The sequence below is a fragment of the Sphaerodactylus townsendi genome, linkage group LG01 (genome assembly GCF_021028975.2).
Source record: "Sphaerodactylus townsendi isolate TG3544 linkage group LG01, MPM_Stown_v2.3, whole genome shotgun sequence".
In the NCBI taxonomy this organism is placed as follows: domain Eukaryota; kingdom Metazoa; phylum Chordata; class Lepidosauria; order Squamata; family Sphaerodactylidae; genus Sphaerodactylus; species Sphaerodactylus townsendi.
In genome coordinates, this window is record NC_059425.1 from 63,357,579 (window position 1) to 63,384,779 (window position 27,201).

General features: G+C 42.9%; 1 protein-coding gene across 1 annotated transcript in view; it reads left to right on the forward strand.

Annotated features, from left to right (window-relative positions):
* Positions 1–27,201, forward strand: part of DNAH14 (dynein axonemal heavy chain 14) — a 306,182-nt gene continuing 278,981 nt past the window's right edge. The window contains 6 exon segments of the mRNA XM_048504880.1: positions 1–86; positions 13,618–13,782; positions 16,674–16,786; positions 21,673–21,811; positions 22,435–22,533; positions 24,224–24,480. Coding sequence (XP_048360837.1) covers positions 75–86; positions 13,618–13,782; positions 16,674–16,786; positions 21,673–21,811; positions 22,435–22,533; positions 24,224–24,480 — 785 coding nt within the window. The 5' untranslated portion in view covers positions 1–74.

Here is a 27,201-nt window from a genome sequence, read left to right on the forward strand (position 1 = left end):
AACTGGGATGGCAGACACTGGTGCCACCATGTGGATTTGTATCTAAGCCAACAAAATTAGATGATATTCAGAAGATGACATCTCCGGTATTTTCAGTTCAATTTCATTTGTTAATTTTATTTATTTAGGGTGCAATCTAGGCCCTGTGGACTTAAGAAAAACCTTTAAGACCATGAGCGGTTTTGGACCTGCATACCTACGGGACCGCCTCTCCCCATAGTGCCCCACTAGATCCCTCTGCTCAACGGAGGGAAATTTACTGGAGATCCCTGGTCCAAAGGAGGTCCAGCTGGCTTTCACAAGGGCCAAGGCTTTCTCAGCCCTGGCCCCTACCTGGTGGAATAAACTCCCTAATGAGATCAGGGCTCTGCAGGACTGAATGAGTTCTGCAGGGCTTGCAAGACGGAGCTTTTCCACCAGGCATTTCCATCTAGCCAGCTGGCCTAATCAGTACTAACATTGGCCTCCCATGAGTATTGGGGGTGTGCCATTTTAACAATTATTTTTCTGGCTGTTTTATCTTTGTTAAATTTATTGGGCTCTCTAGTTTAAACACCATTGAAAATGATGCTGTTAGGGGGTGGATTCCAGCATAACTTGTTTAAACTAGGGAGCCCAGATTCTCCTTTTAAATCCACCCTAAAGGGAGAATCTGGGGTTCCCAGTTTAAATAACATTGAAAGTGATGCTGTTTCCCCCAATTGGAGGGACTGGATACAACACCATACAATGTTTTCATAGCAGTTATAAAACATTTTGAAAGCATTTTGAAATTGTTTTCAAAAATTATTTCTGCTGTGTGGCATGGCCCATTGATGTTCAGATTTGTGAGTTGGGGCATGTTCTATAATGTGATGGTGACTTTGAAATGACCTGGTATAAAAAATAATTGCTTGGTCACAGTGCGGGAGGGTGGCTGCTCATGAGGGGTGCCAAACTCCAGTTTGCCTAGATACGCCACTGGGAGTAGCTACAAGGGGGGGTGCGCGTTGCACCGGGCATGCGCCTGGGGGGGGGGCGCATCAAACTCAGGTTTTGTCCAGGGCTCCAGTTTGCCTAGTTACGCCACTCCTAATTACTTTGGTTTCTAAATGCTTAAAACAAGATGATCTAATTTTAATCTTAAAATTTTGTTTTTACTTTGTTAAAATGGCAGTGGAGATTTGACTATGGTGAAAAAATCTGAAAGGAAAAATGACTACTATGCCCATGATAAATTTACTCAGGAATTTACTGACACTTGACACAGAGTGAATAGAACTATTCTCAAGCACTTTCCATTGATGTCATCAATAAAGGGGACCAGCTTCTATAATAAGCTCCTATTCATTCAGTGTTAAGAAATAGGAACATGAGAACATAAGAAAGAGCCTGTTGGATCAGACCAGAGTCCATCTAGTCCAGCACTCGGGTACTTGCAGTGGCCCACCAGATATCTTTGGGAGCTCACATGCAGGATATAAAAGCAATGGCCTTCTGCTGCTGCTGCTCCCGAGCACCTGGTCTGCTAAGGCACTTGCAATCTCAGATCAAGGAGCATCAAGATTGGTAGCCATACATTGACTTCTCCTCCATAAATCTGTCCAAGCCCCTTTTAAAGTTATCTAAGTTAGTGGCCATCACCACCTCCAGTGGCAGCATATTCCAAACACCAATCACGTGTTGCATGAAGAAATGTTTCCTTTTATTAGTCCTAATTCTTCCCCCCAGCATTTTCAATGGATGCCCCCTGGTTCTAGTATTGTGAGAAAGAGAGAAAAATTTATCTCTGTTAACATTTTTTATCTCATGCATAATTTTATAGACTTCAATCATATCCCCCTTAGATGTCTCCTCACCAAACTAAAGAGTCCCAAACGCTGCAGCCTCTCCTCATAAGGAAGGTGCTCCAATCCCTCAATCATCCTCATTGCCCTTCTCTGCACTTTTTCTATCTCTTCGATATCCTTTTTGAGATGTGGCAACCAGAACTGAACACAGTACTCCAAGTGCAGTCGCACTACTGCACTTTATAGTATATTATAAATAATAATATAATAAAATAAATAAAAATAATAAATAAATAAAAATAATAAAATAAAAATAAAATAAATAAATAAATAAAATATAATAATAAGGGCATGACAATCTTTGCAGTTTTATTATCAATTCCTTTCCTAATTATCCAGGGGCGTAATGAGGCAGCCCTGGGCAAACTGTAGCCCTGGGCAAAACCTGAGTTGGATGCCCCCCCCCATGGGCGGCCACTCCACCATGACCAAACATTTTTTGCACCAGGACATTGGTGCCTGCAGGGGGTGCATTTTTAGACATATCAGCACCAATATTTCAGCATATCATCAGGAGACTGTCCTTATGCTACTCCCCAAGTTTGGTGAGGTTTGGTTCAAGGAGTCCAAAGTTAAGGGACTCCTCAAAGGGGTGCTCCCCATCCCCCCATTGCTCTTCCAATGGAAGCTAATAGGAGATGGGGGCTACAGTTTAGAGGGTCCATAACTTTGGCCCCCCTGAACCAAACTGCACCAAATCTTGGGGGGTGCCATCATCTCCAGATGATACACTGAAAATTTGGTGTCGATACATATCCAAAAAAAATGCACCTCTGCAGGAACATCCTAGAAATTCTGTCTCCAAGAATCTTTTGTTCTGCACTGGAGTTTTCTGCATTGCTGTCATTAATGGGGGTTGCAGGCTGTGGGGCACATTTCTTGAAGGCATACAGTCTCAAAGCTTTTGGGGGTCTCTCGATCAGGAGACTGCTGCCCTAATGATACCCCCCCTCTAAGTTTGGTGTGTAGTTTAAGCTTCAGGGGGGCCAAAGTTATGTGGATCCTCAAAACTGTAGCCCCCCATCTCCTATAAGCTCCCCATTGGAAACAATGGGGATAGGGGCACCCCCTTTGGGAGAGTCCATAACTTTGGGACTCCCTGAACCAAAACCCTCACCTCAAACCTCTGGTGGCAGCATAAGGACAAGTCTCCCTGGATGATACGCTGAGATTTGAAAGCTGTTAGGCCTAGGGGTAGGGAACCTTGCTTCTCTTCCAGATAGCTTCAGGAACCACAATCCCTTATCAGCCCCTGGGTCAGCATGGCCAATTGGCCGTGCTGGTAGGGGCTGATGGGAATTGTAGTTCCTGAACATCTGGAGAGCCGCAGGTTCCCTACCCCTGCGCTAGCCTAAAAACTGCGCCCCCTGCAGGCCACAAATGGAAAACCACTAAAATACCCAAAAACGAACCCAGCATTTTGATGCCCCCCACAAGGTAATGCCCTGGGCAGCTGCCCACCTTGCCCAATGGGCATTACGCCAGTGTAATTATCCCCAGCATAGAGTTTGCCTTTTTCACAGCTGCCATGCATTGAGTTGACATTCCCATGGAACTATCAACTAAGACACCCAAATCCCTTTCCTGGTCTGTGACTGATAGCACTGACCCCTGTAGCATGTATGTGAAGTTTGGATTTTTTGCCCCTATGTGCATCACTTTGCATTTTGCTACATTGAACTACATTTGCCATTTCTTAGCCCACTCACCTAATTTATCAAGGTCCGCTTGCAGCTCTTCACAATCCTTTGTGGTTCTTACCACCCTACATAATTTGGTATCATCTGCAAACTTGGCCACCACCCTACCTACCCCTACTTCCAGGTTATTTATGAATAGGTGAAAGAGTACCAGTCCCAAAACGGATCCTTGGGAGGTCACCACTCCCTACATCTCTCCATTGTGAGAACTTCCCATTTATACCCACCCTTTGCTTCCTGTTTCTCAACCAGTTTTTAATCCATAGGAGGACTTCCCCTCTTACTCCTTGATTGCTGAGTTTTCTCAATAGTCTCTGGTGAGAAACTTTGTCAAAAACCTTTTGGAAATCCAAGTAGACAATGTCCACTGGTTCCCCCTTATTCACATGCCTGTTTATACCCTCAAAGAACTCTAGTAAGTTTGTAAGGCAGGACTTGCCTCTGCAAAAGCCATGGGAGGCCTCTGCAATCCACAGGAAGATTGTGGATTAGAACATTAAAGCTGTTTGTTAATGTGGTAATTTAATTTGAAACAGTTATATAGTAATCAATGTTTTTCTATATCTACAAATCGAAGATAAAGAGAAGTGAGATACTTAGAGGAAAAACCAAGTTTGAAATATTGATTACAGAAGGAAGCAATAATTTCTCCATTGAGTACCAGAACATCTGGGTTATTTGAGCATCCAATCAGGGCGGCAGGAATCTAAGATAGATTTCAACTTCCTGGGATCGCTGGAGACTGCCCACTCTCTTCCAGTTCTGTTCCTGCCTCAGGGGAGAGCAGTTGAACTTTTTAGTTGTTCTGCCTTAGTCTAGATATACCTTTTTTCTACTCTATCTTACCTGTGGCTTTGTACCTTTCTTCTTTGTCAGTTTTCTCACTGCCTTGTAGGGGAGATGAACTACCTTTTCATTGCTGGTGATAAGGAGCAGTTAACGCCACAGCACTTTTTGGTGCAGAGGGTCTCTTGTTCAGCGGCAGCCATTTTGTCAGGCCTTTTTTAGTGGGCACACAGATATGCCCCAAAGAGAGGAGCATTTTCTTTCCTCTGAAGAGAATCTTCACCGGTGGGTGAAGGCAGGTCCCCAGACGGGGTTGCCCACTCCCCCTTCCCCGCAGGGGAACTCAACCATCAGGTGAATCCACCTCATGGAGGCCCATGCGCCAAGGAGAAAGGTGCCAGCAAGATGGCTGTGGTTAAGGTGGGGGAAGTGCGATGTGGCTGCAAGAGCCGCATTGTGTGCCATCGCCTGTGTCAGCGGCCAACACCAAAGACTCGGAGGACGGTAAGAGATCCTGCTCTAAAGCAGAGGTGGCCAAGTTCGTTAGGGAGTCTCTCAAATGGCAGCCATGAGAGAAGAGGTCCATGCCCTATTCAGGGCTCATTTTCCCAGCGCCTCTGTCCAAGGATCCCACAGAGCTAGCTGTTCTGCTTCCTCTCTCCCTTCCACATCAGGTGAACTGAAACAGGGAGCCTTAGGCTGGAAGACCAAGGCTGTGCTTAAAAAGCCTCGTCTTAGTCCAGTGTCTAGATCACCAGCTACTTCAGATTCTGATACAGTTCTTCAGAAAGAAGTGGGGTTCTCCTTGGTTATTAATTATCATCTAACTGATGATATTACAGTTCCAGAACAGGTTTCCCACTTCTTTAAGATGGAGGATTATCAATACTTTCTCTGAAAAGCGGTGACAGCCCTACAACTAGATGAGACTACTGGTGAGGAGGAAGCTAGTCAGCGCAAACGCACATCAAGGCTTGGGGCAATGCTGCATATTTCACACCAGCAGGGCCTGAAAAGAAGGTTTTCCCCTTCCTTGAGTATTTTGAGGACCAGCTCTCAAATGAATGGGATAAACCAGGAGCTAACAGGCACTACCCTAATTTCTTGTGCAAATTATATGCCTTACCTACCTATACTAACGATATGTTACAAGTGCCTCTTATAGATGCTCCCGTGGCAGTATTACAATCGTCCAGTCTGGTGGTCAAGGGATACATCCAGGACACTTAAGATAGAAGAGCAGACCAATTCTGCAGACGCTCACAGGAGGCAATGGTTTTATTGCTGCCAGGGCTTCCATTGTCTGGGCCAAGAATCTACTAGATCTTATCCCACCAGGTGAGACAAGGTTGCTAGGGGGTATTAATAGAATCCTATTAGCAGCCTCCTTTGGAGCCAACGCCACTCTCAACAACTTAACCTTTGTGGCTTGCGCAATGGCATTTTCTGTGGCTGCCATAAGACTTCTCTGACTGAAACCATGGCAGGTTGACTGGAAAACCAAGTCTCCTGTTTCTGAGTTTGGTTTTCAGGGTAACAAGCTCTTTGGGGAGGAGCTCAACAGTATCCTAGTAGAATCTAGGGATAAGACTAAGTCAATGCCCAAGTACATTAAAAAGCAGGAGTGTAAATCAACCTCCAACCCTTCCCTTTATTCTTACCAGAGCTCCTTTCATCCCAGACAAGATACCAGAGGCTCTTCCTGGAACATCAAAAAATTCCAGCCCAGAAAAGGTTTTGCTCCGTGCAAGACATTTGGACAAGACAAGTTAGATCAGTACGGCAGGTCTGCTAAGCCCTGACTCCAAAAGCGTTCTGGTGGGGACCAGGCTCTTACATTTTGCCACCATTTGGTTCCAGGTTGTCCCAGGAAATAGTAATGGCAGGTTACCCCATAGAGTTCTGAGCCCTCCCCCCAAACAGATTCCTTCTATCTCCCTTGGTAAACAACCCAGATAAAAGGAAAAGAACATTGGATGCTATCTTTCATCTAAAACAGATAGGAGCCATAGAATCAGTTCCCCCCAACCAGAGAGGCAAAGGGGTGTATTCCATCCTCTTTACAGTTCCCAAATGGAATGAAGAGTGGCTCTGCCACTTCAGGATGAAGACCCTCAGGTCCACTGCCGATGCTCTTCAGCCCGAGGAATACTTAACATCAATAGACCTGTCAGAAGCTTACTTGCACATTCCAATCCTCAAGGGTCACAAAAAATTTCTTCGATTCGGCATAGGGAAAGAACAATTCCAATTCAAAACCTTACCATTCAGGCTTTGCACCGCTGCAAGAGTCTTCTTGAAGGTGCTCATAAATCTCATAGTAATCCTAAGGGAGTAAAGCTCCACCCTTACTTAGATGATATTCTAATTCGATCAGGTTCCAGAACAAGCTGTCAGGACTCACTAACGACCATCAGACTTTCTCATCAGACTTTCTCAAGATAGGTGGCATACTTCTTGGCTGATGTATCCTGCCTGCTCACTCCACCAGCATACAGGCATTGTCTGTTGCAATTCTGAGTGAGATATCAATGTCAGACAACTGCAGAGCAGTCAACATAATGCATGTTAGTGAAGCACTATCCTTTTGATGCAGACTCCAGAAAAGAGGCAGCTACGGGAAGTGTGGTACTACAGTCACATTTTCACTGACCAGCCAACACCCCTCTTTTCAGTAAGTGAGCTTGCTACTCTCCCATGTGAGAATGCATAGAATACACAATGATGAAAACAGGGTTGCATTTATCTGTAACTTTTGTTCATCAAGTGATCTTCTGTGCAGGCACACATCCCTACCACCTTGTGCAAGGAGGTCTTTGCTCCATGACAATGGAGACCTGTGTCAGGTCGCGACCCTCACACAAGCCTCTACTATAGGTTAAATTTCTGTTTCCCAGCTCTCCCCATTCCTGCCACTGGGAAGGACCACCCACCCCTACATGTATATTTACGGGAACTGAGAGCAAGAACCCTCAGTTCCAGCACCCTGTATCTTAGGGCAACACAATTCAATAAAGTTCGTTCCTTTGTTGCAAAGTCGACTTTGTCTGAGTGTGTCCAGCCTTACAACCTGAGCAGTGGCATAACTAGGCAAACTGGAGCCCTGGGCAAAACCTGAGTTTGATGCCCCCCCAGGCGTGAGCCCGGTGCAACGTGCGCACCCCCAGCCCCCTTGTAGCTATGCCGGGTGGCGTATCTAGGTAAACTGGAGTTTAGCGCTGCCCTCCATGGGCAGCTGCCCTCCCCCACTGTGACCAAGCAATTATTTTTATACCACGTCGTTTCAAAGTCACCATCACATTATAGAACATACCCCAATTCAAAAATCTGAACACAGCAATAGGCCATGCCACACAGCAGAAATAATGTTTTTGATTTTCAAAATGCTTTCAAAATTTTTTATTACTGCTATGAAAACATTTTATGGTGTTGTAACCAGTCCCCCCAGTTGAGGGAAACAGCATCACTTTCAATGTTATTTAAACTGGGAACCCCAGATTCTCCCTTTAAGGTGGATTTAAAAGGAGAATCTGGGCTCCCTAGTTTAAACAAGTGATGCTGGAGTCCACCCCCAAACAGCATCATTTTCAATGGTGTTTAAACTAGAGAGACCAGATTCTCCTTTTAAATCCACCTGAAAGGGAAAATCTGGGGTTCCCAGTTTAAACAACACTGAAAGTGATGCTATTTTGGGGTTGATTCTCCCCAACCCTGAAACAGTGTAACTTTCAATGTTTAAACAGGAGACCTCAGATTCTCCCTTTAAATCCATGCCAAAGGTGGGGGGGGGTTGTTAAAAGGAGAATCTGGGGAAATTTGGGGGCTGTTTGCTGTCAGGGGTGCAATTGTTAAGCTAGCAGCACTTAACTTTCAGGGTATCTTTAGGAGACACTCCTAATGATACCACCCAGGTTTGGTGAAGTTTGGTTCAGGGGGTCCAAAATTATGGACCCTCAAAGGTGTAGCCCCATCTTCTATTAGCTCCTATTGGAAACAATGGGTGATGGGGCACCCCCTTTGGGAGTCCATATCTTTGGACCCCCTGGACCAAACTTCACAAAACGTGGGTGATATCAGTAAGAGACTCTCCTGATGATACCTCCCAGATTTGGAGAAGTTTGGTTCAGTGGGTTCAAAGTTATCAACCCTAAAATGTGTAGTCCCATCTCCTATTAGCTCCCATTGGAAACAATGGGGGATGGGGCACCCCCTTTGGGAGTCCATAACTTTGGACTCCCTGAACCAAACCCCTCCAAACCTGGGAGGTATCATCAGGAGAGTCTCCCAAAACATCCCTGAAATTTTGGTGCTGCTAGCCTAAAAACTGTGCCCCCTGCAGGCCAAAAACGGAAAACCTATTAAAATACAAAAAACACACAAACGAACCCTGCATTTTTCACGCCCACCACAAGGGGCGCCCTGGGCAACTGCCTGTTTGCTGCAAAACAAAAGGACACCTGATATTGAGGAAGTGACTCTTGCTGATGGCTCTGCAGCTGTTGTGCATTCACAAGGGGATGTATTTTTACATGCTATGGATTTCACCCTGAAAGATGTTTTATATACACCAAGTATGGCTCATAATTTGCTAAGCATAGCCAGATTGGCACAAGATGGTATGTATGTACTTTCACCGGAACGGAATGTTCCATAGCCAGAAATGGGGTCATTGTGGCACAGGGTGTGTTAAATAACAAACTTTATAGGGTGACTATGGGTAAAGATACCACTGTAACTGAAGGGAGACAAACTGTCTGTGGGATAAATGACCCATTACACCCAGCTACTTGTGTGCACAATTTCCACAGAAAATGTGGACATGTGAACTTCGGGGTACTTAAACAAACAGCACAAATGTGTGATGTGCAGTTAGCTAAATGTGATCAATTTCTAGAGTGTAAAGTGTGTTTGAGTGTAAAGGTAAAGACCCATTCAGTAGCTAAACAAAGCCCAAGCGTTACTAAGGATTATTTTGATTTGGTGCACTGTGACATAGCACAAGTATATGGTATATAAATAGGAGGTGCAAAATATGTGTTTGTAATAATAGATGATGGCACACGTTTCACATGTTCATATTTTTAAGAAAAAAGTGTGACGCTTTTCAAACATTTAAGTTGTGGCATAAGAACATTCGTACACAGTTTGGTTGTCATGTGAAATGAATACAAATAGATGGTGCTGGGGAATTTTTAAGTGGTAAGGTAACTTTACTGAGTGGCTAAACAAACAAGGAATTGAAAGACAGGTGTCCAATGCATATGTACATTCTGAAAACGGAGTGGCAGAGAGGAAAATAGGTTTATTAAAGCAGATGGTACGATGTGCAATGTTAGACGCAAATGCAAAGGATGCTCTGTGGGCAGAAGCATGGGCTTATTGCACATATGTTATGAATAAGTTATTCAGCGAGGCACTGAATGACATTCCATACAGGAAGCTGTATGGGAAAGTGCCAAAGTTGGACCATTTGCATACTTTTGGGACATATGCTAACGTTCTGTTGCCACCCCAGAAACGAAAACGCAAGGCACATTCACAAAGACTGCAATTTGTAGGTGTGCAAGTAGGAATGAAAGCTTACAGATTCCTACTGCCAAATGGCCAAGTGTTATTCTCTAGAAGTGCTGAATTCGAGAAACATGCAGGTTGGGTGAGGCTGCATAGCAATTTAGACTCTCTAGTCAGCAAGCAAGAAGACCCTTCTGTTGTTCTGCCTTGTACTGAGAAACAGTTCGTAAGGGTTGAACAGAGTGCTGATAGTACAAGCTGAAGGCTGTGATATGCAAAAGCCAGGTGTTAAACAAGAGACAGAGTTAACTGACATTAAAGAAACAGAACCAGTTATTAGGAGATCTTTACGTGTGAATAAGGGAAAACCACCACAAAGGTATGGTTATGACACACAGTATAGCAGTAAAACGGGAAGTGGAGCTGTGAACGTGTTGCAAACAGTTAAGAATGATTGGGCTGAACCAAACAGCTATCAAGAAGTATTACAAAGAGATGAAAATGAGCAGAAACTATGGTTTGAGGCTATGAATGCAGAGTTCAGCTCTCTAATAGCTTTAGATGTTTTTACTGAAGTTGACATACCAAAAGGGAAAACCCTTTTAGACTCTAGATGGGTCTATAAACGAACACACACAACAGATGGTGAAGCTTTCTTCAAAGCCAGACTAAAGGATTCAAACAGACTAAAGGATTCAAAGCTAAAGGATTCAAACAGAATTTCCCGGAAGACTTCACTGATACCTATGCTGCCACAGCTAGGTACGAATCCATTAGGTTGTGTTTGGCTATAGCTGAACAAAGGGGATATGTGTCTAAACAGCTTGATGTGTGTACAGCTTATTTGAATGCAGAAGTGAAGGAGGAAATATACATGAGGCCACCACCAGGGTATCAATGTAAAGCGAACAAAGTGTGGTTATTGAAACATGCTCTTTACGGTTTGAAACAATCAGCACATATGTGGAGGAACCATTTAGATCAGGGGTAGGAAACCTTTAACACTCAAAGAGCCATTTAGACCCGTTTTCCATGGGAAAAGAAACACTGGAGCCGCAAATAATTTTTGACATTTAAAATAAAGATAACACTGTATATATTGGGGTTTTTTACCTTTTACTCCGCTCATTCTGAGAAGCGCATGGATGCGTCTGCCCTGCTGCCTGCAGGGCGGGCAAGGATGGGGCCAGCAGCTCAGCCTCGCCGGCCGCCGGGAAAACGCCTGACCCGCTCAAATGGGGCGGGCGAGAGGGGAAGTCCGTGGAGCAGCCCAGCTGGCCGTGGGCAATTGGTGCACCCGCCCTGCTGCCTGCAGGGCGGGCAAGGATGAAGCTGGCGGCTCAGTCTCGCCGGCCACCGGGAAAACGCCCGCCCCGCTCAAACGGGGCAGGCGAGAGGGGAAGTCCGTGGAGCAGCCCAGCTGGCCGTGGGCAATTGGTGCGCCTGCCCTGCTGCCTGCAGGGCGGGCAAGGATGAAGCTGGCTGCTCGGTCTCGCCGGCCACCGGGAAAGCGCCCACTCCGCTCTAATGGGGCAGGCGAGAGGGAAAGCCTGCGGCGCAGCCCAGCCGGCCGTGGGCAGTTGGTGCACCTGCCCTGCTGCCTGCAGGGCGGGCAAGGATGGGGCCGGCGGCTTGGCTCGTGGAGCCGCAGTGCAAGGGCAGAAGAGCCGCATGCGGCTCCTGAGCCGCAGGTTCCCTACCCCTGATTTAGATGAACTGTTAGTCAAAGAGGGCTTCCACAGTTGCAGTACTGACTCATGTGTTTATAAAGCAGGAAAACCAGGTGCTGAGACATGCTTAGTAGTTTGGGTTGACGATCTTATTATAGTAGCAGAAACTGAACAGGAATTAAATCACGTGGCTCAGAGGTTGAGTAAACACATTAAAGTGTGTGATTTGGGTAGGTTGACCTCTTATCTAGGTATGGAATTCATGCAAACTGCATCAAAACAGCAAAATAAAAGAACTTCTGGAAAAAGCACAAATGGTTGATTCCCTTGGTAAAGAAACTCCTATGGTTGTAGGTTTTCAAGACTTAAGTCAAGGACAACCCTGTGGTGATTCAGATCTGTTTAGGAGTATTGTGGGATCATTGCAGTATATTGCATCCCTCAGCAAACCAGACATATCACACACTGTAAATGGGCTTAGTAGACGTTGCCAACAGAAACAGAGTGGTCTGGTGTAAAAAGAGTATTAAGATATCTTAAAGCGTCAGCATCCAGAGGTATCTTGGTGTGTCCAGATCAGTCTACCGACATTGTCAGCTATGCAGATAGCAGTTTTGCAAGTGATGAAAATAATGCATCCTGTACTGGATACATCATCACATATGCAAATGTGCCCATAATATGGGCTTCATTTAAACAAAGGCTGGCAGCACAAAGCAGCTGTGAGGCTGAATACAGTGCCGTGAATAGTTGTGCTTTGGACTTACTTTGGGTGTCTCAGTTAGCCAAAGAATTAGGCCTCAACGTGCCAAAACCATACAAACTATATAACGATTCACAAAGTTGTATACAAATGATCAAAGACGAGTCTGTTAAATCTAGAACAAAATAAGTTGGAGTACGCTACCAGAACATACAGCAGATGAGCCAAACAGGTATTATAGAAGTGAGCTTTATTGCTTCACAGGATAACAAAGCAGATGTATTGACAAAACCATTAACCACTGTGAAACATGAAAGATGTGTAGATTTGTTAGGTATAACTGATCCATCTCTGAAATAACATCGGTAAATAATGGTATGTATTGACAAAAGCCAGGCATCCGGGAAGGGGTGTCAGGAATTGGTAATGTAACAGCTGCCTCGCAGAAACTACGGAACCAGCTGATACTGCAGGTTCATCTAATTGCTTGTTAAATGGTTAAATAGTCACATGCTCCGTGCATGCATCAGTCATTGGTTATAGAACTGTATAAGTGTAGTAGATATCAATAGTCTGATGTCCTTTGCTGAGGACAGATCTCAAGCTGGAGGCTCTGTCAGTTTATTCTGTATATATGCAACTACAATAACATACCTTTCCTTGATTGAATTACTTGGCTCCAGGCATTTGTACTACACACTGCACTTGATTGATGGTTCAGCTGCTAACTCTGTCAGCCCAATGGGCATTACGCCCCTGAACCTGAGGGAAGACTACTCTCCCTGCCTCCATGAAGTACCTGTTTGGACATGAAATGGGGTGTAAGATGGATGGAAGGAGGAGCAGTCCTAACATTTTGATTCTTCTAGGAAAATGTATTGTTGAAGGCTTTCACAGTCAGATTTAACTGGCTATGGTGGATTTTCCGGGTTGTGTGGCCATGGTCTGGTTAGGGTTAGGGTTAGGGTTAGAGGTGGAGAGGGCTTAGAAAACTTTCCTAGAAGATTGTGGTGGGTTTTCCGGGCTGTGTGGCTGTGGTCTAATGGATCTTGTTTCTAATGTTTCGCCTGCATCTGTGGCTGGCATCTTCAGAGGTGTATCACAGAGGGATGCAGGCAAAATGTGAGAAACAAGATCCATTAGACCACAGCCACACAGCCCGGAAAACCCACCACAATCTTCTAGGAAAGTTTTCTAAGCCCTCTCCACCTCTGGCCCGCACCTGTACAGTCCCATGTGTGCCTACACAGACTACGCAATGAACAACAGTAACAGGTAAATGCTACCCCAATTTTTTAAATGATGTTGTTTACTTTGTCTACTTGCCAAAATGAATAACAGATTTCTAAAATTATAATTTTAATCTTTACATACAGTCATCACATTTTCATGTTACTCTTTTGATTTTCTACTTTCAGAAACTTCCAGTCCATAGAGATGGTGGAGAGTATGCATATTGTCTCATAAGAAGCAGGGAGGACCCTAAAGCACCATATAATCCTTATGATCTTCAAGTAGTATCTGCAAATTCAGCTAGACAGAGTAAAGAATATTGGACAATTACAGCTTCATATGTGTCCAAGGTAATGCAGTTGATCTCTTTCTCTGCTCAGAACTGATCTCTCTGTATACTTAAATGTTGCCAGGTTGTGAAATTGGAACCTATAATTCAGACCTTTAATTGAAGAATCTGAATCTGCACTTCAACATTCATGTTTTATCCAGTATCAGCAAATGCAACAGATACAATTTATGGTGACCTGTAGGGTTTTCAAGGCTAGTGATAAACCGGGTGGTTTGTCATTGCCTGCCTTTGCCTAGCAACCCTGAACTTGTTTGGTAGTCTCTCTTCTAATTTTTTACCAGGGCTGATTCTGTTTAGCTTCTGAGATTCAATGAGACTGAGTTTGCTTATATAATCCAGATCAGGGTGATTTTAAATTAGAGCCAGAAAAATAAGGAAGTAGTATGTTCCTGTGATGGGAACAGTGCAAAGTATTCTGTTTATGATTTCCAGTGGGTTATTGATGAAGAATTATAGGGAAGGAAAAATTCCTCCTCCCTATTGAAATGAAGCAATTGGAAAATCACATGCTTCATTGAAGTTGAGGGTAATTGGGAATTAATGATGGATGCAACAATACGCATTTATTTTCACAGTGATGTCCAGTCCCTAATGAATTGTTTTAGACATTATGCACCTTACAAAGTATAACTTTTATGTGCTCCAATCCTAATGAATATTTTCCATTTAAATGAAGGGGCATAACTAGAAGGTGTTTTGCTTTTATACAAAAAATGAGATTTTGGGAAATATTGAAATATAGGCAATGTTGTACCTCTTTATTTATTTTGTGCTGAATTTCTCCTACTGTATCTTCTGTTTTGTTTTTCCCTGGATGAGTTTTTGGGGAAAAACTGAGGAAAAGAAGGTGTTGAGTAGTTCTGCCTTTTCTCCATCCCCTATTAGCATATTGCAATTTTCTCCATGTAGTGTATTCTATCTTTTTCTTCCTTTTGCTACAGACATAACCAAAAAAGCCTTTTTTTGTTTTTAACCTCTCTGGCAAGCCTCAACTCATTGTGAATTTTAGCTTTTATAACTTTCTCCCTGTACAACCTGGTTATTTGTTTGAATTTCTCTTTGGTGATCCCCCCCTTTCCCATTTCTTGTACATGTCCTTTTAAAATCTTAGCTCAGTTGAAAGTTCTTTCGACAGCCATCCTGGTTTCCTTAGATGCCTCCCATTTTTTCTCCTCATTGGAATTGTCTGAAATTGTTGTGCCCTCAAGATCTCACTTTTAAGAAATTCTCAGTCATCATGCACTCCCTTCCCAGTGTGGGACTGTACAGATGACAGATGATGAAAACAGAATTACACTTATCTGTAGCTGATGTTCATTGTGTGTCTTCTGTTCATTGGCACACATCCCTCCCTCTGGCCCTGCTGCAAGCTCTAGTGAGTCCGATCCCATGGTTAAAAATACTAAAAGAGAAAGGAGTGCATGATGGCTGGGAATTTCTTAAAAGAGGAATTCAAACAAATAACCAGCATGTGTAAGGACAAAAGGAAGAAAAATTATAAGAAAGATTCACTGCATGGAGGAGATGGCAAAATACTAACAGGGGATGGAGATAAGGCAGAACTACTCAACACCTTCTTTGCTTCAGTCTTTTCCAAAAAAGGAAATGGTGCACATCCAAGAGAAAATGAAACAAAAGATGCCGTAGGAGAAGTTCAGCACAAAATAAATAAAGAGGTAGTGCAGGAACATCTGGCTACTTTAAATGAATTCAAATCTCCAGGGTCTGATGAACTACATCTCCGGGTATTAAAAGAACTGGCAGAAGTCAGAAGGGACTGCTGGCTGCCAGCTGGGAGCCCAGCTGGCGGGGGGAAGTCGGGGGGGGCTGGGGGTAGGGGGGGATTCAGGAGTCGGGCACTCTAGACCTTGCCCATGTCCATAGTGACCTGGGCGGGGTCCAGGGCACTTGGAACCAACGAGGCAACAGGAAGTCCTGCTGCCTCATCGTTTTTGCTTGCCTTTGCCCATGTGTCATTCATATGGGCGGGGTCAGGGGTGCTCAGAGACAGTGAGGCAGCAGGAAGTCCTGCTGCCTTGTGGTCTTTGAGTGCCCCTGACCATGTCATTGATACATCGGAGGGGTCGATTTTTTCCACTTGGTCTCCCCAAAATCACCTGCACATCACCCCTAGACACATGTCTGAACACAATAATCCTGCATCCCATGTTCCATGACACCACAGTGGCACAAAAATGTAGTTAAAACACATGGATCCTCCTGATTTTTGCACTTGGTCATCCAAAATCACCAGCACATCACAGCCCATACCCCTTGCTACATGTCTAAACATAGCAATCAGCTATGAAAAATGGAGCCTGGAGAAAAATCTCAGGGAAGAGGTGCTGGAGAGCTGTTGAGGGCAGAGCTGCAGGATTTCTCTTTCACCAAGCCGTGGCAGCCTAAGAGCCACCAGCAAAGTCCAAGGGAGAGCATTGCAGCCCAGCAGCTGCTGGGAGCCGGCAGGGTCACAATGCAGCGGCAGGGGGTGTAGGAAGAGTGGATGGGCATGGGAAGAGTAGAGGCCAAGCTGAGGATAAAGAAGCTTACCAGGCAGGCAGGAAAGGGGAAAGCTCCATCTGTTCGTGTACTGCTCCTGTTCCTTTTCTAATATGTCACTGCTTGCGCGCATGTGGTGTGGAGGCCCAACCATGCCCCTCCTCCTTCCCAAAAGTGTGGGGAGCAATTTTTCCACCTCCCCATGTGACTCCACAGGGGCTGCCCAGGATATTTGTCCCCAGATGTCCCCATGGCAGCTTCGCCACTGGCAGGCATCCATGTAGGAAGAAATAATTATTGAAAGTACAATATTTTATAATGATGAAAAGTAATTCCACAGCAATATATTAATCTGAAGTCTTGAAACAGGATTTTTGCTTCTGTTTTTAGTTTACCTCAGTACTCGGAATAGAAGAAATGGAAATAACACCTGTAATTGAATGGTTATATGAAAGGCAACTTTATTATGCATTATGCAAATTCAGTATCTATATTAATTTCAGGTTAGCAGTTATATTTTTTAAATATTTATATCATTAGAAATGTGATCTGTCATGACATTACATTCGATACTCAAAATGTCAACCAGAATTCAGTTTATAATTTATAAAACAAAAGAGACCTCCTGCTGACAGTGCTGCTTACAGCTGACAACAAAATGTAACTAAAGCAATTTCACACCTAGATTTTTAAATTGAATGCGGACTCAGAATGTGTGAAAAAATGTGGACTGGACTTTGAGAAGAAAGAATGTTGAGCATTCTTTCTGCTCCAAGCAAAGACCCCTGATCAGCTGACTGATGGTGGCTGGGGGAAGGATTTAGAGTGGAATTTTATTTTGCCTACTTTCTGCTCTAAATTCACCCTCCATGCAGGGCTGCTCCTAGCTGGTTGATGAGGGTTTAAGGAAGACCATGTCTTGTTACACTTTCTACTGCAAGCACAGTTTATCCCACTCAACTGACCAGCCGCAGGGGAAGATTTTCTTATTGGATTCATAGAGACTGGTAGGAGAGAGAAGAATGGGATATGACCTCACCAGTGTGTCCTTGCTGATCCCCCACTTATTGCTTCTAAGCCAAATCCCTACACAGAGAACTCTGTAGATGACCAAATATCTAGTACCAGTAATTTTCTTATGGCCTTCATTTAAGCATTATGCAAGTTGCTTTGGAAGGAGACAAGTCCAGACAAAGTTCTTTTTCCTTGTAGGTACACTGAGCCAATGCCCAAAACAGGCTCCCCTATTTTGGCACAGCTGCATTTTGGCTGTCCTTTGCCTATGCTAAAACCAATCAGGAAGTTAAAATTTGTAGCTGAAAGAAATGAGGTTATCAGAAATACCAGGGTTCTGCAGCCTTTCTCCTCTAGAAACTTCCAGATCTTTTGAAAGAACTAGCAAACAACTAGTCAAGCAGAAAAGTGAATGAGACAGAGACTGGGTTGATTGGAGTGCTGTGTGGTTTCCGGGTGGTATGGCCGTGTTCTAGCAGGATTCTCTCCTGACGTTGGGTTGATTGTTATGCATAATTATGCAACATTTAAGAAAAGTTTGCCACTGCTGAGTTATGAAGTAATTTGTCTTGTTTTATTGTTGATGTTTAGACATTTTGTACTTCTAACATTATTACTGTATATAAAGTAGTCTTTATTTATATTTAATTATTTATACCCAGGATTCTCCCCAGAGAGAATACAAGGTGGCTTACAATGCAGAACAAATAATAGAAGTTAACAGATTCCTGTATTAACCTTTTCTCTTTCTTCAAAAGATGATGGCATCCTGATAAGAGGGTATTTCTATAATCTAGCTGCAGAGCTAACTGAATTCATCAATGGGAAGATATCCCTTTCAAGTTCTTGATGGGTTTCAGAGAAGAAAGCTCTGGATTGGTAGCAGAGTTTCAAGCCTATAGGGATTAATTTACAGATATTGGTGGACTCACAGAGTTGTCTTTTATAGTGAGAGATTAATCCTACTTTTTAAAGATTATGTATATCTCTTTCTGATTTCAGCCCAATATTGGGATTGAGAAGTTGGAATGGGTTCAGAGGAGGACAACCAAAATGAGAAAAGTTCTGGAATCCTACAAGGAGAGATTTAGTTTAGTTTAGTGTGGTGAAGAGAAGGTTAAGAGGTGACATGATAGCACATTTAGATATTTAAGAACATAAGAACAAGCCAGCTGGATCAGACCAAAGTCCATCTAGTCCAGCTCTCTGCTACTCGCAGTGGCCCACCAGGTGCCTTTGGGAGCTCACATGTAGGATGTGAACGCAATGGCCTTCTGCGGCTGTTGCTCCCGATCACCTGGTCTGTTAAGGCATTTGCAATCTCAGATCAAAGAGGATCAAGATTGGTAGCCATAAATCGACTTCGCCCCCATAAATCTGTCCAAGCCCCTTTTAAAGCTATCCAGGTTAGTGGCCATCACCACCTCCTGTGGCAGCATATTCCAAACACCAATCACACGTTGCGTGAAGAAGTGTTTTCTTTTATTAGTCCTAATTCTTCCCCCCAGCATTTTCAATGAATGCCCCCTGGTTCTAGTATTGTGAGAAAGAGAGAAAAAATTCTCTCTGTCAACATTTTCTACCCCATGCATAATTTTGTAGACTTCAATCATATCCCTCAGCCGCCTCCTCTCTAAACTAAAGAGTCCCAAACGCTGCAGCCTCTCCTCATAGGGAAGGTGCTCCAGTCCCTCAATTATCCTTGTTGCCCTTCTCTGCACTTCTTTTTTTCTTATCTCCCTCAATATCCTTTTTTGAGATGCGCGCTGACCAGAAACTTGGACACAGAGTATCTCCAAGTCGCGTATCTAACCACTTCTTTTATATAAGAAAGGGCACGCGGTGACAATCTTTGCAGCTCTTTATGATCAGATTCCTTTTCTAATGATCCCCAGCGTATAGAGTTTGCCTTTTTTTTTCACAGCTGCCATGCATTGAGTTGACATTCCCATGGAACTTCTATCAACTAAGACGCCTAAATCCCTTTCCTGGTCTGTGACTGATGATAGCACACTGACCCTCTGTAGCGTGTATGTATGTGAAGTTTGGATTTTTTGCCCCTATGTGCATCACTTTTACATTTTGCTACATTGAACTGTAGCCATTTTGCCATTTCTGAGCCCACTTTCGCCCTAATTTATCAAAGGTCCGCTTTGGAGCTCTTCTCACAATCCTTTGTGGTTCTCTACCAACCCTAAGCATAATTCTCCTGAGTATCATCTGCAGAGGAAGCTTGGCCACCACGCCTTACCCACCCCTACCTTCCAGGTCATTTTATGAATAGGTTAAAAGAGCACTGGTCCTCTAAAGAAAGCGGATCCTTGGGGACACCACTCCCGACATCTCTCCATTGTGAGAACTTCCCATTTACACCCACTCTTTGTTTCCTGTTTCTCAACCAGTTTTTAATCCATAGGAGGACTTCCCCTCTTATTCCTTCATTGCTGAGTTTTCTCAACAGTCTCTGATGAGGAACTTTGTCAAAAGCCTTTTGGAAATCCAAGTAGACAATGTCCACCGGTTCACCCCTGTCCACATGCCTGTTTACACCCTCAAAGAACTCTAGTAAGTTTGTAAGACAGGATTTGCCTCTGCAAAAGCCATGCTGACTCTTTCTCAGCAGGTCTTGCTTTTCTACATGTTTTATAATTTTATCTTTAATGATAGATTCTATGCAAGTTGAAGGGATATTGCATTGGTGAGAGTGCAAGCTGCCCCCCTGGTCCCCTTGTAGCTCCGCCTCTGCGCCTGTGTGACATATTAAATTGCCTGTTAGATCCATAATAACCAAAAGGGAAGAGAGGTGAGAAAGCAGTTCACCCTACTCCTTTAGACCATGCAAAGAAATATGTTGGTCTACTCGGTGACTAGAAAGGGGAGCATAGCCTTTAAATGGCAAGGTGTTTAAGTGCAAGTCTGTGGGCAATTGGCTTGTAAGTGGTGATACCAAGACAGAGAGCAGGTGTGGAAGGAGCAGGGCTGGGCTGAACAGGAGGTCTCGGAAGTTAACTTGCTCACTTGGAAGCTTATTTCCCACACAATGAATTTACAAGCTGATATTACTGTGTTACTCAATGAATTGGAGCAGTTTGAGGAGATGCTTTCAATTTGTCAGCATTCTATTACATATATTAGTGTTAAACACAAACCATATTCTTGCTCAGATTCTTGATTTGATACATGGAATGCTATGATTCTAAGAAGTGAGTGCCTGGTGTATACTGCAGAGAGTCAAGCCCAACAAACGGACAGTACAGAAGAGTTGTAAACAGAACGTCAGAATGTTTTAACCTATTAGCTGTAAAGTATCTTAATTTTTCCTGTTAATTAAAAATGTAGTTGAATAATCAATGATTGCATGATCTTCCATGTCTTGTTGAATTTTTTTTCCAGACAGAAAAAATACTTTATTCAGTGGAAAACCAATGTTAAGAGATCAAAAATAATGAAGAGCAAGTGAGTGCTAGGGTAAATGCTGTGGTTGGGAATCTAACAGACTACTTGTGTGAGCAAAAAGAACTTTAGTTTGTACTGGGAGGTCTGTATTTTCCACTGATTCCTCTTTCCAATTTCAGCCCTGCAAGTTATATTGTATGTTATTCTCAGCCACCTCTAAACCTATCACAGTGGCTTTTGGGGAATACAAGGAGAGTGTAGTGGAAAGTATGAGAACCCAGTTGCACGAGCAGAATTTAGTCACAAAAGAAAAGGAAAAAGAACAAGTGGAACTGTGGAATCAGAAATGGCTCCATTTAAACCAATGTTGTAAAAAAAGGTTGCTTCTAATGATAGTACAAGGAGATGAACTAGGAACCACAATTATATTGTCTTTGGTTTTGTGAAATTTAATATTTCATAAAATATTTCACAAAAATAACCAATTCTAGCCACAGCTATTTATTGGCGATATTACATTTTTAATTTCTCCATCTGAGAAAAAACCCCTATAAAAACAAATGTTTAAAGCAGCTCAATAGGTTACACCCCATTCCATTTAGGTTCCCTTTTAGAAGAATTCTTTTGAGGCTTAGGAGCGCTTTGAATGTGTCACAGTGTAACTGTAACCATTATTCAGGAATGGGCGATAAGAATATGCAGACATTATGAGACATCCTCAGTAACTGCTCATGTGGAACCTTCTGAATACATGTACTGTAAAAGCCAATTTAGAGTCTTTAGAAGCTGTTTCATTGCAAAGGAAATGAACAAAGGCTGTGTGTTTCAAATTTAAGTCATAATGATTAAAGATAGTACCATGATCTTGAGATGTGATATTCGTGGTACTGAAATCAGTGGGATTGTGTCTTAAAATGAATTACTGTGAAGGGGAGCATTCTGTTCACTGTACACTTTGGACTGCTGTTTTTGTTTCTAGAAGAGTGATGTATGAACAGCTATTTTTTGCCGATGAGACATTTCAAAGCTGCTTGCTTTATATCCAAGGATTGTGCAACGATGCATCTAACACCAAAACTTATAAATCTGTTGAAGTCAAAGCAATTCATTTTATTAAGGTGAGAGGAGGTATACTGAAAGTGATAGGACAAAATTTCAGTTTTTTAAAATATAAAATTTCCTAATATTGAAATATATACATCACAAATATACTGCCTTGAATACCAAATTTCAGTGCAGGACATAAATATTTTAATAAATATATTACCATAGCTTAATGTTATGTGGTTAAGCATACTAGACTATTATGTAATTAAACATTTTAGTTAGAAAAGCATACAATTAAATAGAGAAAATACAAAGAATACATTATGTTGGTATAATTATGATTCCAAGATTGGAATTGGAGATATTTATTGGTTATGTACCTTTTTACATGAAGGCAGCCACAGCACAGCAGATTTTATAATTTAAAATATGAAGAGGCAAAACAATAAAAAATGGCAGAAACTGATAGTCTCTTCAGATGGTGTGAATTCCCTGGTCTTGGTCTTTTCCTCCCTTCTGCCCAGGACAAAGGTCTTTGGAGAGGTTGGATACTGGGTGGTCCAAACTGAGTTCTCATGCAATTGGTGCTATTGGGCTCCTTTGATGAACACAGTGATTCAAAGGGACACAAAAACTTGTGAAATTTTCAGGAAAATTTCTAGTATCTCTAATATTTTTCTTTTCATTTTCTTAGATAGACACAAATCACACATATACGTTGGATGAATTTTGTGAGAAACAGTATCAACAAAGCAAACAAGCACTCCATCAGCTTCAGAAATTTAAAGAGAAAGTAATTAAAGCAATTAAAAGCACATTTTTAAAGGTAATTATTTTAGCATCTTTTGTTTTTTATATATAATATTAGTTGTTATATATAATATTTTTATATATAATATTATATATTTTTATATATAATATTAGTCCTGTGGCTGTGCAAACTGAAGGAGTTGGCAGCAAAAGATCTTCCCATCCCATTCAATCCCGTGTACCTCAGAAACCTTCTGCTGAGGATTGGGGAGATTCTTGTGAGTAATGACCACTGCAGTCAGAAGAGGGAATCAGGCAAGTGGTTGAAGCAAGCTTAGTTCAAAGTCCTCCTGCCCAGACTTTCAAACAGTGGCATTTTCCCAGACATGGAAGACAACAGCATGCCCTTATAAGTACAGACAATACAGCAAAATTTTATATGAACAAACAAGGGGACACAGGCTCCGTCACATTGCTGAAAGAAGCATCTCTGTTGTGGTAAAGAGCCATGCAACATTGCAGAACCATACACTTTGCTGGAACTGCCAATTCAACAGAGGACTATCTCATCAGGGATACCACCTCTACCCTCAAATGTTACTTCAAAGACTGCTATCTATTCCCCTTTTTCTATTTTCTTCTGTATGTCCCAGGAAATTGTTCTTTCTGTGTTTGTTCCTTCTCCTGCCTGGGACTAAGAATGCACTCTCTACATACAGTACATTAAGATATATTTTCCTTTTTATTTACACAGCACTAAGACCTTCAATGAGGAGAACCATCTTTTAGTATGTTTTTCTGGTCCATGTAAGGGACAGGGAGCTTCTGCACAAAGCATTTTGCACCACAATCAGACTCGCTTGCAGTGTTTCGAATGATGACTGCCCTTTCTTGATAAAAGCTTACTCTGCCAGGTCCCTGTTCTTCTGTAGCCTTCCCTGAGAACGCTCTCTTAGACAGCATCTGTATGGCAGATATTCGATCCTCTCCATTGATCTCCATCAAACACTTGTCATCAGTGTGTACTCCAGGAATGAGGCGGTTGTGTGAAAAGCAGTTCTACAACCATCATTTTGCTGACCTCCTTGTGTATGTGAGCTCGCTATTCTCCGATGTGTGACCTCACAGAAACCACAATGATGAAAGCAGGGTTGTACTGTTGTTCATCAAGTGGTCATCTCTGTGGGCACACATCTCTCCATCCTTTTCCTACTGTGAGCTGTTTGAACAAGGAGGCTTTTATGGGCAGGAGAATGCCAACTTGCACCAAAAGGGAGGACAATCTCTCCTAGTCTTCTGAAAAGACCTAGAAAGCTTTAAAAATGTTTCTCTGTTGCTGGCCTGCATAATCATGGTCCCATGTGTGCTTGCAGAAAAGACCATTCAGAGAAAAATACAGGCAAGTACAACCTTGCTTTCTAGAACACAGAAATAATTCATTTACATGATATTTACCTTTGCCCATCCACACACACATACTCAGTAAAGCAAACTTCCTTCTAAGTGTAAGGTTTTTGGAATATAAATGTTTGACTTGCAACCACACATGGGCATACATGATCTCAATATTATTAGTTTTGCTATGACAATAAAATGTTTTTCTATGAACAAGTATTTTAATTGAAGACAATCTGATAATGAGGAATAAGTATAGCAAAATATTTTATCTAGTGAAACAATATTCAGAAATACATTGATTCATTTTCCTAATTTACTCATGCTAAATGTTATAGGTAGCAGAAATGAAGGGAGCAGGAAGGCTTTTTCATCATTCTCAAGATGATGTTGCAGAGAAACCAAAATATTTTGAGATAGCTGAATGGCGACATGTGATAGATCAATTTTGTAGGTTTCTTCAGCTTGTGGACCGAATCTTCCAAGAATTACTCCGGAAACTTGTACACAATGCTTTAGATCTCCTTTTGGACATATTTAAAGGTTCTAACAGTGTGACAATTTCAAAAGAGAAGAAGAATGAAGATCTTATAAGGTTACTTTTGTCCATTTTAGATAGTATTTTTAGATAGTATTAGATAGTAAAATGTCTCATATGCTATTTGTCATTCACACACAGTCTGTAGTCAAAATTCAGTCCAAGGTCAACACTGGTAGTTCCTACTTACAAGTGTCAGCCCAAACAAGGGCAATCTGAACAACACAAATTCAGGGGTCCAGGCCAAGGTCAACATGAAGAAAATAATACACAGACAGAAAACACAGTTCAGGCAGCAGCATGCTGACTTGTTACTTGCATGCTGCCTTCTGTTTCCCAGCCACTTTTCATAGGGAGCTGCTCTAGCATCTGGAGAGAACTGTCACCTGGCTGTTGTGTGAGCACTGCTCCTGCAAACACTCCTATTTGCTGTTGAGGCTAGGATGGTGCAGGACTGCCAACAAGCACTCCTCCTTCAGCCCTGCAGGTCATTACACAGCTGTCTTCAGTGCTGCTCACATGTTAAGGGGAAGCAGGGGGAGAGCAAGCTAGAGTCTCTGTGGCTGCCCTGCTACCAGGAGGCTGAGGGGCTTCTGAGCTTGTCCCTGGCTTTGGCTCAGGGGCTAATCCTACAGCCTCCATGCAATTTCCAGTTGTGGGTCTGACTCTACAGGGCCCATTTGCTCCTGCAGCTTCAATGCTGCCAGCTGTGAGTGGATCATCATCTGGTTTCTCATCAAAAGAGACCTCAGAGTCCCTGAGTTCAAGTGCATCTGGTTGGGCCATGACATGATTAAACACAGACTGCTATTTTTTTACAAATTATAAAAATAATTTTTAGGACCAAATTTTTGGAGTGAAATTTGGAGGAGGAGTAGTAGTTTGGATTTATACCCCCTTTCTCTCCTGTAAAGAGACTCAAAGGGGCTTCAAATCTCCTTTCCCTTCCTCTCTCACAACACTCTGTGAGGTAAGTGGGGCTGAGAGAGCTCAGAAGAGCTGTGACTAGCCCAGGGGTCTGCAACCTGCGGCTCTCCAGATATTCATGGACTACAAATCCCATCAGCCCCTGCCAGCATGGCCAATTGGCCATGCTGACAGGGGCTGATGGGAATTGTAGTCCATGAACATCTGGAGAGCTGCAGGTTGCAGATCCCTGAACTAGCCCAAGGTAAACCAACTGGCATATGTTGGAGTACGTAGGCCAGTGGTGGTGAACCTTTGGCGCTCCAGATGTTATGGACTACAATTCCCATTAGCCCCTGCCAGCATGGCCAATTGGCAGGGGCTGATGGGAACTGTAGTCCATAACATCTGAAGTGCCAAAGGCTCGCCACCACGGACATAGGCTAATCTAGTCTCCCAGATAAGCCTCCACAGCTCAAGTGTCAGAGTGGGGAATCAAACCCAGTTCTCCAGATTAGAGTATACCTGCTCTTAACCACTACACCACTGCTGCTCACCCCTTGACTGAATGGGTGATTACAATAAGCATCCACTAACTGAAATGTTAAAAATAGCAAGAAATAATTAAGCAGTATTGTCCACATTTTAAGATAATTAACTGTAGAATATGTATGTATTCCTGATCTTGTTTGGAAAAAGGGAAGACACAAAAGTATAAAAAATGTAATTTAAATGTGTATATTCATATAGAGTTCCCCACCATTTTCTTCCAATTCCTCTAATAATGATCACTTACATGAAGCCACTTGGAAAGGCCATCCAGATATTTGGAGTGATGTACTGTCAGTATGAATTACAGTGCTTTATCCCAAGTACAGTTTACCGGTTTTGACTGATCTGTCACCTGTGCCAGTAACAAAAGATAATCCCAATTCATGACCATATGGAGGTGATCATTAAATTATCTGTAAACTGTACTTGGGATAAAGCACTGTAATTCAGGTTCTATGCGATATGGATAGAAGAGAGACTATTACAACTTTGATCCATCAGTTCATCTTCATGGGTATTCTGTGCAATTTCATATTGTGACTGTGCAAGCACAGGGCCAGCTTCAGAATGAGCTAAAAGCTTTTTCTTGTCCAACTATCTCTCTAAGGAGCACTCACTCCCCTTGGGAACCTTCTTATCCAATCAGTCATGTGAGGAGAGGGAAAGGAGTGCCTTTCCCTCAGTTCCTCTTTTTCATCTGGGAGGAAAGAAGCTTCTTCTCTACCTGTGGAATTTTTCCTCTGACTGGTTTTTTGTTGAATTTCTCTTTCTTGTTGGCTTCCTCATGGAGCCCAAGAAGGATGCAGCTCTATTTAAAAAGTGCTCATCATGCAGGTCAAGATAGCAAAATCTGGCCCACACAAAGAATGCCTAATCTACTTGGGATGGGCACATGAACCAGCGGCTTATAAGGCCTGTGTCACTTGACTCCCAAAGCACAGCAAGGTAGAGCATTGCATTTGAAGGTGGCACTCTATGGGAGAGCTTTAGCCTCCGAAGAGCCTTCCACCTCACCTCAGTGAGGACCCCTTCAATGACATTGGTCCTGGTGCAGTGCTTACCTAGGCAAACTGGAGCCCTGGGCAACCTAGGCAAACTGGAGCCCTGGGCAAAACCTGAGTTTGATGCCCCCCCATGGGCAGCCACCCTCCCCCACCATAACCAAACAATGATTTTTTCCACCAGGTCATTTCAAAGTCACCATCACATTATAGAACATGCTCCAACTCACAAATCTGAACACAGCAATAGGCCATGCCACACAGCAGAAAATATTTTTTGAAAACAATTTCAAAATGCTTTCAAAATGTTTTATTACTG